At 38.7% G+C, this 18536-nt stretch overlaps 1 protein-coding gene across 9 annotated transcripts in view; it reads left to right on the forward strand.

The window, feature by feature from the left end:
• GAPVD1 (GTPase activating protein and VPS9 domains 1) overlaps positions 1 to 16955 on the forward strand; it is a 59937-nt gene extending 42982 nt beyond the window's left edge. For 6 of the 9 annotated variants that reach the window (XM_073314562.1, XM_073314560.1, XM_073314564.1 and 3 more), the window contains 18 exons: positions 882 to 1007; positions 1753 to 1926; positions 2250 to 2390; positions 3374 to 3508; positions 4184 to 4303; positions 4900 to 4977; positions 5152 to 5525; positions 5973 to 6060; positions 7129 to 7209; positions 7497 to 7619; positions 8195 to 8324; positions 10528 to 10637; positions 11263 to 11422; positions 11946 to 12133; positions 13213 to 13426; positions 14121 to 14193; positions 15557 to 15754; positions 16481 to 16955. In XM_073314562.1, coding sequence (XP_073170663.1) covers positions 882 to 1007; positions 1753 to 1926; positions 2250 to 2390; positions 3374 to 3508; positions 4184 to 4303; positions 4900 to 4977; positions 5152 to 5525; positions 5973 to 6060; positions 7129 to 7209; positions 7497 to 7619; positions 8195 to 8324; positions 10528 to 10637; positions 11263 to 11422; positions 11946 to 12133; positions 13213 to 13426; positions 14121 to 14193; positions 15557 to 15754; positions 16481 to 16621 — 2654 coding nt within the window. In that variant the 3' untranslated portion in view covers positions 16622 to 16955. The remainder of the gene's footprint in view (positions 1 to 881; positions 1008 to 1752; positions 1927 to 2249; positions 2391 to 3373; positions 3509 to 4183; positions 4304 to 4899; positions 4978 to 5151; positions 5526 to 5972; positions 6061 to 7128; positions 7210 to 7496; positions 7620 to 8194; positions 8325 to 10527; positions 10638 to 11262; positions 11423 to 11945; positions 12134 to 13212; positions 13427 to 14120; positions 14194 to 15556; positions 15755 to 16480) is intronic. The other 3 variants (XM_073314563.1, XM_073314567.1, XM_073314565.1) reach the window with 2 other exon arrangements.
• Positions 16956 to 18536: the final 1581 nt, after the last annotated feature.

The raw sequence follows: 18536 nt of genomic DNA on the forward strand, positions 1-18536 counted from the left end.
TTTTCCCCTGAAAGCCTGCTTTCATGTTTGGCCCTAAAAAGTCACTCTTGGCTGAAACTTTGACATACAGGTTGCTGAAGATAATTTTGTACTGGAAAGGATGAACAAAAATTGACTGTAGTTGAAAAAAGGATAAAAGGGTTTTCAACTTGGTGCATGTTATTGGCATAACTGCAATCTAAATTGTCCATAAATTTCTAGTTCACATACTGACTTTTAATCTTATTTTCATCAATTTTTTTTGTATGCCAAAATGTTAGGAGCCTAGAACAACAGCTCTTTTATATGAGCATCACATACAGCAAAGAAGGGTTTATATGGGATATTGAATTATATGGGATATTGAAAATATTGAAAATTACAAGCTGTTCAAATGTTCCAGGTAATATGTTGTTTTATTTAACTTTCCGTAATTAGTTTTTTCTCTCCTTCTTGTTTTTCAAGATAAACAAAATCAAGATATTAGAGAAAACAAATAATTACAAAAGTTTGTATTTGAATTTGGCTAAAAGCTAGTACACTAATGATGTGCTAACCATGAGTGACAAGGTATCTAAAGATTAGTTAATGTTGTTTTGTGGCACTACGAAGTTGTAAAGTGTTAATTACTGGAGTGCTAAGTGTTCCAGTTTCTAATTCTACAAGATAATTGAGATGTTGGTATTTAACACACTTTCTAAATTCACCATATTGAGAAGAATTTTTGAGTTCCTCAGTTCAGTATTTCACATAAGTGGCTAATTTGTATTGAAAATGACAGGCTTCAGCTCAGTTTTTTGCAGTCTTGCAAGTAAGTTGCATCTTGTACTGTTCATGCTACGAGTTTGGAAAACAAATAGCTTGATCTGAACGAACCTAACAGAAAAATCAATTTTCATCAGGTCCTTCAAATCGCTCCAATTCTGTGTCCTCTTTGGATTTAGAAGGAGAGTCTGTGTCAGAGCTTGGTGCAGGGCCTTCTGGGAGCAATGGTGTTGAAGCCCTGCAGCTGTTAGAACATGAACAAGGTAGGTGCAGATAAACAGTTCAAAGTGTGTAGACTGTTACAATTTCTCTAAATCCATCAGTTTGACATATCTAATTTAGATATGTCAGAGATGAATAAAGGGGCTTTCTACATCATTTAATTACTTCCACACTTTTTTGAATCTCTCACATTTTCATTTATTTTTTTCATTAGCCAGCTATTGTTGTCCACTAAAACAATGTTAACGTTATTCTCAGAACAGAGAACTGGTATTGTATTTTGAAATCTCAGTCACTATAATAAAATATTTTTAAATTTTTGTTTTATTATGCCTTCCTTTTCAAGAGGGAAAAGGATGATTTGAATTGTACCAATTGGAAATGTTAGACCGTAGATATTTTTTGTAGTTACCGACAATTTAACTGGAGAGGGCAAAGTGTTCCAACTGATAGGAATTCAACCTCTTCCCTTCCACAAACTAATCTCCCTTCCATAAATTAATCACTCCTTGGTGTCTGTCATTCATAGTTGTAGACCATTATGATAGCTCTATGTTTGGCAAATATATACACTTTTTAAACCTTCTCTCATAAATCAATCTCTAGTGTTTTTCTCAAATAGGAATAAAGAGTGTCACCACATTGCATCTATTTGACTATACAAAATATTGTGTTTATTATTAAAGTGCTGTACAGTTATTTAAAACTGCATTTTACTTGACAGAATTAGTTTCCTGTCCTATAGCGTATTGGAGAATTTTTGAGAAACCTTTTATTTTTACATAGCTACGACTCAGGATAATCTTGATGACAAGCTCCGTAAATTTGAAATTCGTGATATGATGGGATTGACTGATGATAGGGACATATCAGAAACTGTGAGTGAGACCTGGAGCACAGATGTCTTGGGCAGTGACTTTGATCCAAATATTGATGAAGACCGTTTGCAAGAAATTGCAGGTAACTGACAGCTACTGAAACTGAAAACTACTTTAAGCTTTCTGCAAAGCAAGGAGGCTTTTGGAGCTCTCATTCAGTCTCTCTGTAGTTATGAAATAAATGTGTTGTTAAATCTTAGTTTCTTTGTAGGAAAACTTTAGACCTCTGTCCTGCCTTTGTTATGGGTACTTTCTTCTGGTTTGTTTTGTTTTTGTTTTTCCCCAATAGTTGTTGTGTGTCTTTTTTATAATGACTTAATACTGGACACCCAGTTTATGGTGTCTGTCTTACTAGAATCCTTTCATCTTTCCTACCTGATCCTTTCTTTCCTCTTGGTTGTACAGGTGCAGCTGCAGAGAACATGCTTGGCAGCTTGCTGTGTTTGCCGGGTTCAGGATCTGTGCTGCTTGACCCCTGCACAGGGTCAACCATATCCGAAACCACCAGTGAAGCTTGGAGTGTGGAGGTATTGCCAAGTGATTCAGGTCAGAATCCCACAAATCCTCTTTAGATTGGTCTTTGACATGAACTGCAAAGCATTATTTCATAAATAGTTTTAGATAAGTGCATCACTTGAAACCATCACTTTGAGAGGGAATATTACCTGCCCAAAGACAACACAAGCTATTTCAAAGGACAGGTGATAATCCGAGTGGTCCTTTTTCAAACAAAGATGATTGCTTATGATTCCAAAGTAAAACTATGAGAATTATGGAAGTCTTTAAGATTGACATATTGTGAATATAGATTCCCAATATAGCACTCAGGCTGCACAAAATAAGCCGTTTTATAGCCATTCTCTTTGGATGGGTAGTATGCTGTAAGGTGGGTGGAAGGGTGTATGATGAGCAATGACTAGGAGGATGGCAGATGTGATGTGATGTGTCTTGTTTTTAATTAGTTTGGGTGAGTTAGGTGCAGTGCACAAGGATTTCTAATGCACAGGAGAGGCTAAGCTTTGTGACTCCATTAACCTTACCGCAATGGATAGAAGACGTAAGCCAGAAGACTAGATTATAATGTGAGAGCAGATCTAGCATGGCTTGGTGACTGTTTAGTCTTCTGGAAAAACTAAGAATAAAAGGTGTATCGTAGAACTATGGGAATCTTTCTAGGCAGAATTTTTACATAGTTTCAATGTTTTCATGAGCATTTAATATATGATTCCATAGTCTCTGGCTAGGAAACTCAATAATTTAAATTTTGGTTTTTGTTAGAGTAAAAATAGATGTAGCAAAATGCCCCTGCAGATATAAAGGACTGTCTGCATTGTCTTGCCTGCAGTACAGCAAAGTAGAATTGGCTGAAATAGCTCAAATTATTTGTTGCCATTTCAGAGTACATTTCATAAAGTTAGCTAGACTCTCTTTTTACATTAAAATCTAAATCCCTACACCACCTTTTTGCATGTGAATTGTAAGAGAATATAACAGCCGGCAGTAATGCATGCACACCATTTCCTATTTAGAGGCCCCAGACCTAAAGCAGGAGGAAAGACTGCAGGAGCTGGAAAGCTGTTCTGGACTGGGCAGCACCTCTGATGACACAGATGTGAGGGAGGTCAGTTCTCGTCCCAGTACACCAGGCCTCAGCGTCGTGTCAGGTGTGTTTTTATTTTCAGGAACAAGTTCTGCTTTGTTAGATGATAACCAGTATGTTTTGCCATGTGCTTAGTTTCATCATATTTACTCTCATCCATAAAAGGATTTTTTTTGTCTGGTGCTCATACTCTGATTTCCGGAGTGGCAGTACCATACTCTTCATCTTACTAAAAATAGAGTGAAATCCAGAGAATCTGTTTGTACAGAAGCAGAGACTTGCAATAGGGTATCTGAATCTAAGAAATCGCCTAATGTTTCCTTGCATTTCACTATGGACACCTGCCTTCAGCTTATCTTCATCCCATTTTGTGTAGCACACCTCTGTAATCTCTGTTGCTGCATCTTCCTTAAATTTCCGGTCATAGATTTGTGTAAATTATTTGTCAGTCTTAAGGTCCTTTATATTGCCAGTCATAGCATCAAAGAATATATTGTGTATATTTAATAGTGGAATAAAAAGATGGAACCCAAAGATTACAAAACCGTATACCAGAACATTTCTAAAGTCATGGCTTTCAGAATGTCAAGCTGCCATTTCTCTTGAATTCAGTGTTTGGGAGTTGGCAGCAAGAACACCTCAGCTCATTGCAACTGTCACAAAAAAGTTTAATGTTTTTTATTTCTGTATTCTTTTTGTCTCAAAGATCCTCACAGATCCTTCTTTTGTTATTTGTAAGGTATTAGTGCAACCTCTGAGGATATTCCTAATAAGATCGAGGACCTTAGGTCTGAGTGTAGCTCTGACTTTGGAGGGAAAGATTCTGTGACAAGTCCTGATATGGATGAAACAGCTCATGGTAAGTAAAGCCCTTGGATAGTAAGTGAAAAATATACTGTGTCTTAGATGAGAGCTCATCAGGAATTGTTAAACTTGCAACTGTAAAACCTTTTAACACTTTACATGCCAGTAAGAAAAAGTGCGGTAAATTCTGCGTAGAAGAAAAGTTCACTTATATTTAGAAAATGTATTTTTTGGTTTTTGAGAAACGGCTTACAAATATTCTCTCCATATTTGTTGATCAGAAGTGTTTATGCTTATGACTAGAAAGAGGAGGTGATGACATACTGCAGAGTCTGAGATCTGAGTCTTTATTCTATCTAATTCTACTAAGTTAGGTTGACTGCTCTTTTGCGTTTGAGACTCTCTCCCCTCGCTGTGCTCTCTTTTTTTAAAGTTTTTATAATAATTTGACTGTTCAGTCCTGTGAGTGCTTTCAGGTGCCTTCCTGTCAGTACATTTTGAAGTGTGTTAACTATTCATTAACATTGTAAAAGGATCTAAATGCTGCCTGTTTCATAAGCTCTGTGAATGCATTTGTATTGTGCAGCACTCTAGCTAAGAAGCCGTGAATAGTGCATGGTACATGCAGACCCACTTTCTGTATTGTTTCAGGAGCCAGTCAGTTGACTTCTCCCCCTTCTCAGTCGGACTCTTTGCTTGCATTGTTTGACCCTTTGTCATCACACGAAGGTAAATTGTAAAGAATGGGCTATTCTTGTTTTTAAGATCTATACATCAAAGGCTGCTGTCCATTTTAGCTGGGAAAAAATCTTACCCATTTGAGAAATGCTTGTACCACCACACATAACCACCACGGTATAATTCTAATGTTTGGTTCAATTATGTAATGTGTCATTGCTTCAGGTGTATCAGCAGTGGTTCGGCCTAAAGTGCACTATGCAAGACCCGCTCATCCGCCACCAGATCCCCCAATCTTGGAAGGGACTATGGGAGGTAATGAGGCCAGATTACCAAATTTTGGCTCCCACATCTTAATCCCAACCGATTTGGAGGCGTTCAAACAAAGGCATTCCTACCCAGAAAGACTGGTCCGCAGCAGAAGCTCTGACATAGTGTCATCAGTTCGGAGACCTATGAGTGATCCTGGCTGGAACAGGCGGCCTGGTAATGAAGAAAGGGAGCTTCCTACACAAACACCCAACATTGGGGCAGCTGCTTCAGTGGTTGCACCTCAGTCCTCTTCATCATCCCCCAGTAAAGACTCCTCTAGAGGAGAGGTAAGGCATTCGTTATGAAGCTGGACTGATTTTGCATGTTTGTTTTTCTTTCTTGTCATTTTTGAGTAGAAATGTGTGTTTAGTGTTGTTAGCATTAAATATATTAATTAGGGAAGCATAGTGCAATTCTGGCACCTTCTGAAAGGTGGCCTGTAGTATGACTTATAAAAGTCAAAGCTAAGATGTAAGAGATTTTCTTGGATTGTTGTAGACCAACTTTTAGTCCAGAACAAAGGGTTACACTCAAACTTATAAACACTCCTCCAAGGGAGGACTTAAACTTTCAGGAGCAGGTTATTTTACTCTGTTGTAGTGCTGTTTTGCAGGTAATGTGAGATGATCTGTTGATGGTAATCAAGAAAATATTTTTCAGTCTTCCATTTTACAAAATCATGTAATGATTTCAGCATAGTGTAGATTGAAATAAAAAGCTCACTTTCCCTATAGATTGAGGAACGAAAAGATAGTGATGATGAGAAATCTGACAGGAACAAACCCTGGTGGAGAAAGCGTTTCGTTTCTGCCATGCCCAAAGGTAACAGAGTCTCACATTTACACATTCTTGGCGCTTTTAGAAATGCTGCACATTGCTTTCAATAAATCTGCACTTTGGTAGGAAAACTTCTGTGACTTCTGTAACTCTCCAGTTACTGTGAGATCATATATTAAATGGTCAGTCTGAGTAGTTGACTACATGAAGGTTGCAACCAGTCCCGGCTCACAGTACTGTCTTCCCTTTCTATGTTTTAATCCAAGATTGTTATGCTAATTACTTAACAAAATCAGGTAGTGCACAGTTGGAGATCTTGTAAATGATTCAATCTGTCCAGTAGATCACAAAAGAGTCTTTGAATTTATGGGTATTGGTACTGTTTTAGAAGTAAAGGATATTAAGTATACATTCAGTCTAAAAGATAATCTCTAGTATTTAAGACTTTGCATACATAAAATATTATCTAAATGTTAAACATCACAACACCCTTGTGAAAACAGAACCGCATTGTCCCCAGTTTACAGAGGGGAAACTCTTCTTAAATGAATTGGACTTAACTACTTTTATACAACTGAATTTTATTTTTCTACAAGTTTTAGTATTGTATAGTGGATTGTGACTTTTATCAGGAACCATTAATTGGAAGTTGTTGCCAGAAACAATTGACATTGCTATAATCAATGCATAACTCTGGATCTGTGGACATATGGCTAGAGTAAATTTGTGAAACTAGCCAGTTTCAATTCCTAATCAGTAAATGAAAAATACTGAACTCAGAAGGCACTATGCTTCAATGCTTTTTGGGGGTGCTGATTGTCTGGCTTAGTTTAGTAGCTATTAAGGACATAATTTGTAATATGATCACAATAGGCTTCCTGTTTCAACCCACAGGCTTGGGTGTCATTAACTTTTGTATTTAAAGAGAACTTGTGTTACTGAGAAGCTTCAGACATCACTTTTGCAGTTTCTTACACATCTAAATGCCCTTCATGGAGCCTTTATTTGATGTTAAACTTCCTGTTTCTTACAGTTTCTCAACGTAGTTTGTAATTCCATGCTGTATTGTCTCCATGTATAATGTGTCTTATACAGACTTTCTGTAATTTCCAGCTCCTATACCATTTAGAAAAAAAGAAAAACAAGAAAAAGACAAAGATGACTTTGTGTCTGAGAGATTCTCAACACTTCAAGGTTTGTAAATGATATTGCCCTTGGAGCTCCTTTACTAAGACTCTGCACCCCAAATGCTCTCCTGGAAGAGCCAAAACATTACCTTTTACAGAAATGTATATACTAGTATAGAGAGAACATTTTAATATTCAAAATTAGCTTCCTAACTGAGGAGGTTATTGTGGTTAGTCAGTACTTGCCCTGAAGACTTAATGGGTTTTAAACTTGTTATGCAGTGTTGTTTACACTTAGCATTGACCTCAGCACCACATGGAGCTAATTCCTGTTATATTTTCCTCATTGTTCAGATGATCCCAGTCCCAGGCTAAGTGCACAGGCACAGGCTGCAGAGGATATCCTGGACAAATACAGGAATGCTATTAAGCGAACCAGCCCAAGCGAAGGAGCTATAGTAAATTATGAAAGTGCAGGTAAGAACTTTTCCAGTGCTGCAGCTACAACATTAAAAAATGGGCAACAGAAAACCTCTCGGTGGTAATGTTGAGCACCTCTTAAATATTCTAGTCAAATGATAGTACCAACACCTGAACTGTATTAACACTCTCTCTAGTGCAAGGAGGTTTCTCTTTTTGTTTAATTTATAATTGCATCCACGCTGATAGTGGGAGCTAAGCGATAATCTCCAAGGCCAGAACTCCTTGATTTGAATCAATTGGGATTTCTCAGTGTCGTTAGCTTATGCATCTCATATTACCAATTTTTTAGAAAAACTGGAAAACAATAAGAGGACATTGAGATCTAAAACAGAATTATATGATTCCTTTTAAAAGCAAATTGTACATTACATCTTTTGAATTGTTTTTAATTTACTCTAAAATTCCTTATTTATTTATTTATTTGATGGATGGATGGATTGACTTACGTTTCTTTTCCATATAATTAAAAAATCTTCTTGGAAATTAAAAATGAGAAAAAGCAAATAAACAATATAGTACTAGACAGTCAAGTTCCTTTCTATGAATTCTCTGTTGGAATGTTTGCTTAGAGGTAATTGGAGATGGTGAAAGTATACACGACTCTCCACGTGATGAAGCCCTGCAGAATATGTCAGCTGATGACCTCCCAGATTCTGCAAGTCAAGTAGCACAGCCACAAGACTCTGCTTTCTCTTACAGGTAAACATAATATTTGTGTGTGTAACTTTGATTTTGGTGTTGGATTAACACAAAAGCTGAAGCCATGTGGTTGATCTGCAGAGAAATCATAATATATACTGTAGATATCCTAAATCTTAATAGTGGAAAAGAATTAGTCTCCTGGGGACCAGTAGTATTGTTTCTTACTGTACACTTCCAGATGTTTTGTCCAGTGTAGTTTAAAATATGTAGTTAAATGATAGGATCTCCACCACTTCTACTGAGTGTATTTTTCAGGCTGTTGGAGCACACTCTCAAGAAGGTTTTCCTGATGTTCCACCTATATTTCCCTCTGCTTAGTCCCACTCTTTTCCTCCCACTTATACTTTTTAGTATGCCAAATAACTTCTCTCTTTCTCTGGGTTTCTTCTTTGTCCTTCTTTCCAGCTCCCTGATCATTTCTGTTGTTCTCCTCCGAACTTCCTCCTGTCTCTTTTTGGAAATTAGGGGCCTAAGAACTGAATACACCTGCCCAGGTGCAGTTGCACCACAGCTGTATAGAGAAGGACCTACACGCCTTTCCCATGATGTGATGCCTCCACGAATGCAGTCCAAAGTTGCATTGGCTTTTTGCTGCTATATCATGTTACAAGCATATGTAACCATATGCCCTTTTTCACCTATCATCTTTCTTATTCAGCTTTACTGCATTCTAGGTTTCTCCTTTTTGTTCTACCTCCAGTTTCTTCTAGCATTTGAACCTCCTGTGATAAAGGATCTCATACTTATTTTAATGAACCTGTTTAACTTTTGGACTGAAGCAATTGATTCCATCTGTCTCTGTGCATATACCATTTAGGACTGACGCTTGAAAAAACTCCCAGAATTGTATATATTCATGTGGATTCGTGTTTGCTAAAGGAATTAAGATATTTAGTTTGTTTTGGTAGAAAGCACTGAAAGGTAATTCCTTAATGAAGATCCCAGACATCTGGGCCGCATGCCTAATATAATACAGGGTTGATGTAGAGATGCTTAAATATTATACATTAAACTATGCATTAGCTAATATACACAAGGTGTCTGGATTGCTCAGGGGGTTGGTACTGGTATATTTTATCTATGGCTTCTAGGTCATTGCTTTGAATTCAGCCCTGCTTAATAGTAACTGAAAGTAGTTACTACCAATATCGCTTCAGTAAATTACATGATTTTTTGGTATTGGTCCAGTTATTTGTGGACTTATGCCTAAATAATTAGAGCATCCTGTATTGTAAGTTCTTTGGGGCAGGGACTGTTTTCTTTTGTGCCAGCTGCAGCTTTTCCAATACAGTTCTGCACTTTTGGTACAAACATGTCTGGCACTTTGGAACTGAAAATGCTCTGTTGCTTATGTAGGCCAAGCTGTGCACCCAGTGAAAGAGAGCAGCCTGTCGCTGTTGCATGTGATGTCTGTAGGCAGCAGTAGCACTAGAGAGATTCTTCTGCCTGCAGCACCAAATGGGCATTGTGTGGGCCTGATTTTGTGAAAATCAGGCTTCTCTAATTGTCCATCTTTCACCAAAATCAAAAGGATTCTGTCCATTAATGCTTAAAACGTTTCCTGAAATTCGGGAATTGATTGAATGCAGTGTTCAAAAGTTACTGGTTACAGACAAACAGAAATGCCAGTGAGTTGAATGTAGGGCTTCACTTCAGTTGGCCAATTATTAGCAACCTTGACAGTCCCAGTGGAAAGGCCAAAGATTAGTGTTCATAGTCCGAGAATTGTGGGAGGCCGCTCCAGATCAGTGTTGAGGAACATTGCCAAAGCAGCGTGATAAGGTCTGTATGCTGTGCCTGTTATGGAAGGAGAATGTCAGTCTTCAGGGTTGCTAAGCTGGACACCTTTCACGAGCATGAAATTCACTGAAAAGATGTCATTAATTTTAGTTGGTAAAGATTCTGAAAGAACCAAGGTCTGGACTAAGTTTCATGAAGTTGTATTCCAGTACTTACTGAAAGATACCTTTTCCAAAGCTAAGTGTTGAATGAGAGCAGTCTGTTGGAAGAGCTGAACTAGCGTATCGTCAAAAGCGTTAGTGCTGTTGGCACTATTTGAAAATATTAAATCTTTACCATCTGAGTCTGTTAAGATTGCATTAAAAAGTTTCTAGGAGATTTTAAAGATGTAAATACTTGTCATTGCAAGTGTGTTTTAAGCAACACTGTATTTAGAGAAAATAACACTTGTTCTCTTTAGGGATGCAAAGAAGAAACTGAGACTGGCTCTTTGTTCAGCAGATTCCATTGCCTTCCCAATGTTGTCCCATTCGACAAGAAACGGCCTACCAGATCACACCGACCCTGAAGGTAAATCCTCTTACATGTACAAACACACACATCTCTATTTTGCATTGCTTTTCCTACTCCTACCCTCATCATATGTTCTTGCATGCTTCCCCCAAATATGGGACAACCTGCCAAATCCCAGTTTCCAGTATGTTGTAACAAGGTACCTTGGCAAAGTTGTAGTGTAGGCAGAATCTGAGTCTCCCAGGGAATAGCCTCCTGTTAAAACGTTATAAAACGGAGCTGCAGAGAAACTGTAGGAAAATGAGAAAGGATGCACTAGATGAGTTAGTGTCTTTTCAGATTAACTCAGCTTTTTTCTTAAGAAAAGTATGCACATGTGTACATTTGCATGTATGTAATACATGTACATGCAGTTCTAAGTTTTTTACTTGCGGTTTTTCCTTTACTTATCTCTTATCTAGGGCATTTAAAGGCCCTTCCTAAATAATTGTGGCAAACGTATATCAAAATAACACGAGTGCTGGATATTACTTAACATACATAAGTGTAATGGTTTGAAAGTATTATGTGCACCAGCTTTTCCATGCAGCTCTCTCAGATAAAAGCACTCTTCCACCTCATTTCTGTCTGTGGGGAAAAAACCATGTAGGCAGTATACTAATTCTGTCATGTTTTTGGTCAGACAACGAAATTGTGTGCTTCCTGAAAGTTCAGTTAGCTGAAGCTATTAACCTCCAAGATAAGAATTTGATGGCCCAACTGCAGGAGACAATGCGCTGTGTAAGCCGCTTTGATAACCGGACATGTCGAAAGCTGCTGGCCTCCATTGCAGAGGATTATAGGTAATTTGTTTTGTGTATCATTATTAAGCAGTTGCCATGTGCAGATGGAAGTGTCCAACTTGGCTTAGCAAAAGACAACTTTTTACATCTCCACTTTCCCACCAAATGCTAAAATTATCTCTCCTTTCTGGGAATTGAACCATAAAAGGCTTGAATCTTAAATCACTCCCAACTAGTAACAAACTCCAGTCAGAATGTTGGTAGGCCAGCCTGAGGGTGCTGCTCTGCATTGGCGTACAGGAGACCTGCATTTAGATTCCACTGCAATCTCTCACTTCTTGGAGTGGGAGGGCTGTGGTGGCAGTGAACCAGCAGTGGAATTTGGATAGTTGTGTCTTACTGCATAGGCTGAGGCACTGAACAGAAGGTTGTACGGTAGCTTGAATTCAGGACTTGCTCTTCCATAAAACCTAGGAGAGTTGAGGACTCCTCTCATGTCAGTCTGTAACCAGGTTAGGTAGCTAGTGTCCTACTTCTGTCTTTATTGTGGAATCGCTAATGAGAGAAACATTTTTAATTTTAGGAAAAGGGCTCCATACATTGCTTATTTAACTCGGTGTCGCCAAGGCCTGCAGACCACACACGCCCATCTGGAAAGGCTCCTGCAGAGGGTTCTACGTGATAAGGAAGTGGCCAACAGATATTTCACCACAGTTTGTGTGAGGTTACTTCTGGAAAGCAAAGAAAAAAAGATAAGGGAATTCATTCAAGGTAATTTAATGTAGCATGTGGGTCATCTGTACCTTTTTGTGTTCAGTATTTAAAAATAAATAGACTGTGCCTCAAGTTAGACTTCTAGAATAGATTTGTTTACTGGTTGAAACCAAGTCTGACTGCGTCTCAGAGGATACAGGGAACAATTGGTGTTTGGAAAGCTTATACATGGGATTCATCTTGACACAGGGTACCTTAGTCTAGAGAACTACTGCCTTAAAGTAACTGCTTTTAAAAATCTATCCACATATAGAATCTGAAAGTAATCTGAGCAGAGAAAGATAGAGGAAAAAAGCGATGCATAGTCACTCCATGGTTTCGGGCTTTGCTGTGCTGCAGCTTAATAAACATTTTCACTGAGTGGAAAGGAGAAATTTGGTCCTGAAAGAACGTCTGAGCTGCTAGGCTGGAGAGCAGAACTAGCAATGGTGGCTGCAGGGGGGTGGAATTGATAGCTGTGCTTCCTGAGTGGGAGGAACCGAGAGCGGTGGCCAGTGGTCCTGTTGCATTGCATTACCTTGGCTGCATTGCACGCCCTGTATTTTAGTATACGTTTTGTTACATGAATATGACTATAGTAACAATGCATATTTAATCAAATACAAGACTGGAAAATGGTACACGTGGGCTTTCTTAATCTCCTCCCTTCCTAGTGATAATGTCTGGCAGCCTTAATGCTATTGGTCCCTGTTGGTGACCTTTACAGTAATTATACTTAGCACTGTTCCTCTTCCTAGTGCACAGTGAGGGAGGTAGACAAGTATCAATATTTGGGGGGGGAAGGGGTGAGTCATGAGAATTAGATAACTTGCTCAGGGCCTCAGATGAAGTGAGTAGTGCAGTGCCAACCAGAGTGCTTAGACCACACAGTCTGCAAAATGTATTCTCTACTTTTTTCTAATTTCTTCATTGGAATGACCGTGTTCCTCCCCATACTCCCCCACCGACCCACAAAGCTACAAACAAGAATCCTTACCACCGTTGACCAGTTTCTGGCTCTACTTTCTGGAAGTGCCATAGGAAACTGCTTTAATTTGCCTTTTTAGTTGAGTTTCCTGCTTTTGCTTTGTATTCAGATTTCCAGAAACTCACTGCAGCAGATGATAAAACAGCCCAAGTAGAAGACTTTCTTCAGTTTTTATATGGGGCCATGGCCCAGGATGTCATCTGGCAAAATGCCAGTGAAGAGCAGCTCCAGGATGCACAGCTAGCCATAGAACGCAGTGTGATGAATCGCATTTTCAAACTCTCATTCTACCCTAATCAGGATGGAGACATTTTGCGTGACCAGTAAGTGAACAACACTAGATGTTCCTGAGTTATCTCACAGTTTGTAAAGGGAGAAGCACTGCTCTTTCCAGGAAACAAACTTGACTGCCTAGGCAGATAAGCTAGCCTTACCACACAACCCCTTTGTTTTGCCTTAATTAATTGTTTACTTTAAATGGGTTTTCTGTATGAGAGAGAAACTATTTTAGGTTTTTACTTTAGCATCCTATGCAAAGATCTGCAGTCACAGCAAGCTACTAAAACCAGAGGAAAATAATCCTAACTGTATGATGTAGGAACTAGGTGATAACCCCTGTAGTTTTGTGTTCCACAGTGGCTAATTAAAACCTTTGTCAGGGCACACACCCTCCATTTACAGTTTTGGTGCAGTTGGCCACGTGCCTCCTGGTTCTTCATCTTCTGAAAGGCACCAGGTTTTTGATTGCTGCAGCCAGCATGGTATTGAATTTGGTGTACCATAAGGCAAGTCCTGCTGTTAGTGAGGCCAATGCAAACTGACCATGATTATTATTTGTAGATGGTGTTCCTGTTGTTCACTCTTATGTCGCAGTGTATCGTTCAGATAGGTCTAATTTATAAACTTGTCTTATTGCATGGGAAATCGAAAAGCGGGTTTTACCTCTTCTATGAAAACTACATTTGTTTGGCTGTGTCTCTCCTTTTCTCACTTCACTTTTGTTCCCTTCTTTTTCAGGGTCCTTCATGAGCATATCCAAAGGTTGTCTAAGGTAGTGACTGCAAACCACCGAGCCCTTCAGATACCAGAGGTAACAACTGCTTCTTCCCTCTATTTTTGTATTTAAAATTAGAGGAAATAACAGCACTTCTCCTCTTCCTAAAGCAGGCGACGTAGCTGTACAGTTTACTCCTTGTCACTGGGTGATACTGTTATATTTCACTGATTAAACAAGTCTGAAGATGTATTTACCATTTGTCACTTGTGCACTGATTAATATTAAACTAATATGAAGGGTCCTTTGTTTAAAAAAAATGCCACGAACAATATCCAACCCACCTGAACTGACAAGCAGTAACTCTGTTAAAGGAAAAAAAAGGTGACTTAGGTAAAGGGCTCAAGATTCATGTACATCGTAGTTGTGGTTTATATTCACCAGGTAAACTAAAATCTCTTCGTATTACCTAGGTTGGAAAGTACTCCTAGTAATCTATATCCCTGCATCAATGCAGGGATAATTCTATTATTCCCAAGCAATCCCTGATGGACAGATATCAAGTTCAACCTTGGGTGTCTCTAATGAAGATAATTCTTCATCTTCCCGTGGCTGCTGATACTGCCTTCCTTATCTTCCTAATAAGATTCCAGGATTGTCACTGTCTAGGTCTCACTCTGAAGCCTAGAATGTTTGTTGAGTCAGCGTGGAGCAGTGGAAATAGCCACAAATGGCTGAGAGCTAATTTTGTTTAGAGTATCACCAGCGTCAATCATCACTGGGACTTGTGGTTTGTTACCATCTAATTTTTGAGTTGTCAGCTATTTTCAGCTTTTTTACACACATGACTTTAAGAATTATACCTGTGCAAGAGCACAGAATTTTAGCTCCTAGTCCTAGCATAATGGTTTTTAACCTGGATAATACTTCGCCCTTTATGCAGCATGTTTCTTCCTCAAATTGCTTTACAACAGTAAATCCTCACAGCGCCCCCACGTAGGAGGGAGAGTGTTATTATCCCTATAAGTGAGTAGTCCAGTGTCGCAGGAAAAAGTCCCTGTCAGAGGCAGGTCTAGAACTCATACATTCCTGGCTTCCAGTTAAGTTCAAGGTCCGCACTCTGAACAGGTGAGGGTCAGTAAATCATTTTATATGGAAGCTAGAACCTCATGTCTCTGTCTTCTTCTGAAACATTATCTTGGGGAAAATCAATAACAGAACAAGCTGATGGTGTGCGAGTCACACCATTAATATTACTTCTTATCAGTGTTGTGTTGTTTTTATACACATGGAATGAGGGAGGCTTCCTGATACATGTGTACTGTATTGATGTTGTCCCTTCATTTCCCATTCCTCAGTGTGCTGCTCCCGCCTTTAAGTCTCCAGTATTAGAGTGCACTGCAGAAGATCCTTAATCGCTTGGGCTGACTAGAATTGGAAATGTTTTTCTTCTTTTTAGGTGTATCTCCGGGAGGCCCCATGGCCATCTGCACAGTCCGAAATCCGCACAATCAGCGCTTACAAAACCCCACGGGACAAAGTGCAGTGCATTCTGCGAATGTGTTCAACCATCATGAACCTGCTGAGTTTGGCCAATGAAGATTCAGTCCCTGGGGCAGATGACTTTGTTCCTGTTTTGGTGTTTGTTCTGATAAAGGTGAGTCTTCTATCAGAGAACATAGATACTTTATAGATCGATATAGATATGTTTTTCCTTTAATTCTTGTGGTAAACCATCAAATGCTCTGAAGAGATGTTATGCATTCTGTTGACTGTATAGCTGATTTAAAGTGCAGACTTCATCTGTATGGCACAACTTGAACCAGGAAGTTAGTCACAGATGGGACATTGACTCCCAGATTTGCATATAATCAGAACGATCAGCTAGCGTGCTGTGCCTCAACATTGGCCTATGGCTCAGCTGGTACTGAGAGCAGCCTTGCCTAGGGCCAGGTTCCTCATCAGAACTCTGCACCCATTTGCTGACTCAAAAGAACTAGGAACTGGAGGCTGCTCTCACCTGTGTGAGCTGATAAAATCAGAGTCCTTTGTACCTGTGGAAGTCAGTGGTGACTGGAGGGAATTTTAAAGATCCTGGGGACTCTTTCAGGAGAGAGTAAGTGTTAACCCTAGTGCATTAGTCAGCATGCCTCCTTAGCAAAGCCAGTTCTTGCACACAGTGCTCAAGGAGCTGCTGCTGAGTGTGGAATCTGTATTTGTCTGTACAGTCATTGCTGTACCAGTGTGTAATATTCAAAACCTAGGCTGAGGGGTGCTATATACATAACATTCCATTTCTGTTCTGTTACATTTGTAACACTTATCTTTAAAACATCGGTCTCAAACTTAATTGTGGCATGTACCTTTTCTTTTTCACTCCCAGGCAAACCCGCCCTGCTTGTTGTCCACAGTTCAGTACATTAGTAGCTTCTATGCTAACTGTTTAACTGGAGAAGAATCTTACTGGTGGATGCAGTTCACAGCAGCAGTTGAATTTATTAAAACCATTGATGATCGCAAGTGACCCGAAAGGGCACCTATGTAGACAGACTGTTAGCAGCAGAGAGCCTCTAAGAATGTATATCAACCCTTTCAAAGGCTGAAGAAATACTTTCCTTGTATAATATTGTACAAAGTGGAAGCATTTAAAAATTTTTTTACTAATCAGATTAATTAATTTAACAGATTTTGGTTGCATCTTTTCCCCCGATAGAGATTAGCCCGGGAAAAAGGGACCACATTTTTCAGGTATTGTGGATCCTCAAAATCATTTAGGAAACTCTGCTGTCACTGCCCCTTTCACACGGACACTATTTTTCCCTTAGACTTCTGTTGATGTAAATTCATTCATTTTCTTTGTTTCCAACCAAAAAGATCATGGCAAGCACTTTTAAGAGCCTTTCTAGCTTAATACACCTTTTGTAAGAAAACACCAGCTGCACTGAAAATTTGTAGCAGTTGACATAATTATTAATTGTACTTCACCTATGGTAAAATTAAAACCTGAGGACAATGTAAATATATTATAGAATATTTAATAAACTGCAGTCATCTTTGGACTCATTATCTTTTCAACCAGCAAACAAGCAGTTTCTCTCTCCTACAGCAGGTTGTGACATACTGTATTGGGTAATGAGATGACTTCCTCAATAGGATAAATTTAAAAAGGGCAAACCTAAATATTTATTAAAATTTTAATAAAGTTTACAGAACTTTCTGAAACTGGAATTTACAATTCACAGGGCTCTCACTTGAAAGTTTAAAATTTTGGGGTCGGGAATTAGAGCGTTTTAAATAAATAGTTTGGATTTATAGAGGAGAGGGGCTGTAAGTTTCAATAGATAAGTTCTAATATAAAAAGGAATAGTATATACCTTATTGTAATATTTTTCATCTGAAATACTGTGTATACTGTACAAACCCCAAACAGAATTCCTTACAGAACCTGAAACTGTAATATATATTTTGATTATTCACATTAAATACACATGCCAGGGGTTTCAGTGAATGTTTTTTTTACTATGTGTTCTTTGTATCATCTTCTCTAGCAGTGCAGGTTTTACTATTCATATAAAATATGTTAAAGTACCACATTGTCCTTTATAAAACACATCATGAAATTAGTTCAGGGAATCTTTGCAGATGTCTCACCCCCTCTCCCTTTTGACACTGACAATTACGAGAAGAGCAGGTGCACTTCCTTGACGAGTGAAATAGTAGCATTCCCATAGCTGGCCCAAGCCATTTCTGATACTCGTGTGAGTGGTCACTGGCCGTTGTCATTGTAGATCTATCTTAAAAAAAGGACTGCAATCAATTTATTTTTTAAAAGGCACACTGCTTAACCCCTTGATGCCAGCATTACTCCTCGCTCTCTCCTCTTCCTACCAGTGCCCATCACTTTCCTGGCAGTGAGGTGAGCCAGATTTGCTGGCTTTGAGCAGTAAAAGAAATGACATAATTTGCATCCCTTCTTTAAATAGAAGAACTGTTTATATTTCTAAACACTGCTCAAAAATGGGTTGAAGATTTTTTTTGTGTACTTAAAAAGGCCAACATACCACATGTTAGAGGCCACATGAGCTGTTTAAAAAGGGAATCCATAAAAATCTAAGAAACTATTACTTCTGAAAGTCATTAACTGAAATTAGAACAATCTATGTACAGTATTAAGTAATTGAGATGTGACTGTGTTACCCGTCTAGGCATAATTCAGTGAAAGAAACCTTTGTTTTCAAGGACTTAATCGTTAATGTGTAATTCAGTATATCATTTTTATCATGTTAAATAAATCATGGGGATTCAAGTGAGATTTTTTTTTTTTAAGTTTTGTTTATAGTCTTTCTCCTCTATTATAGACTTACAGGGTACAGCAATACTTTCTAGTAGCAATGGAGTTGCTGTAGTCTGCTTTACTGTGATCTTGAGTCTGAATGGCA

Source organism: Lepidochelys kempii, chromosome 16, assembly GCF_965140265.1.
Source record: "Lepidochelys kempii isolate rLepKem1 chromosome 16, rLepKem1.hap2, whole genome shotgun sequence".
Classification (NCBI taxonomy): Eukaryota; Metazoa; Chordata; order Testudines; family Cheloniidae; genus Lepidochelys; species Lepidochelys kempii.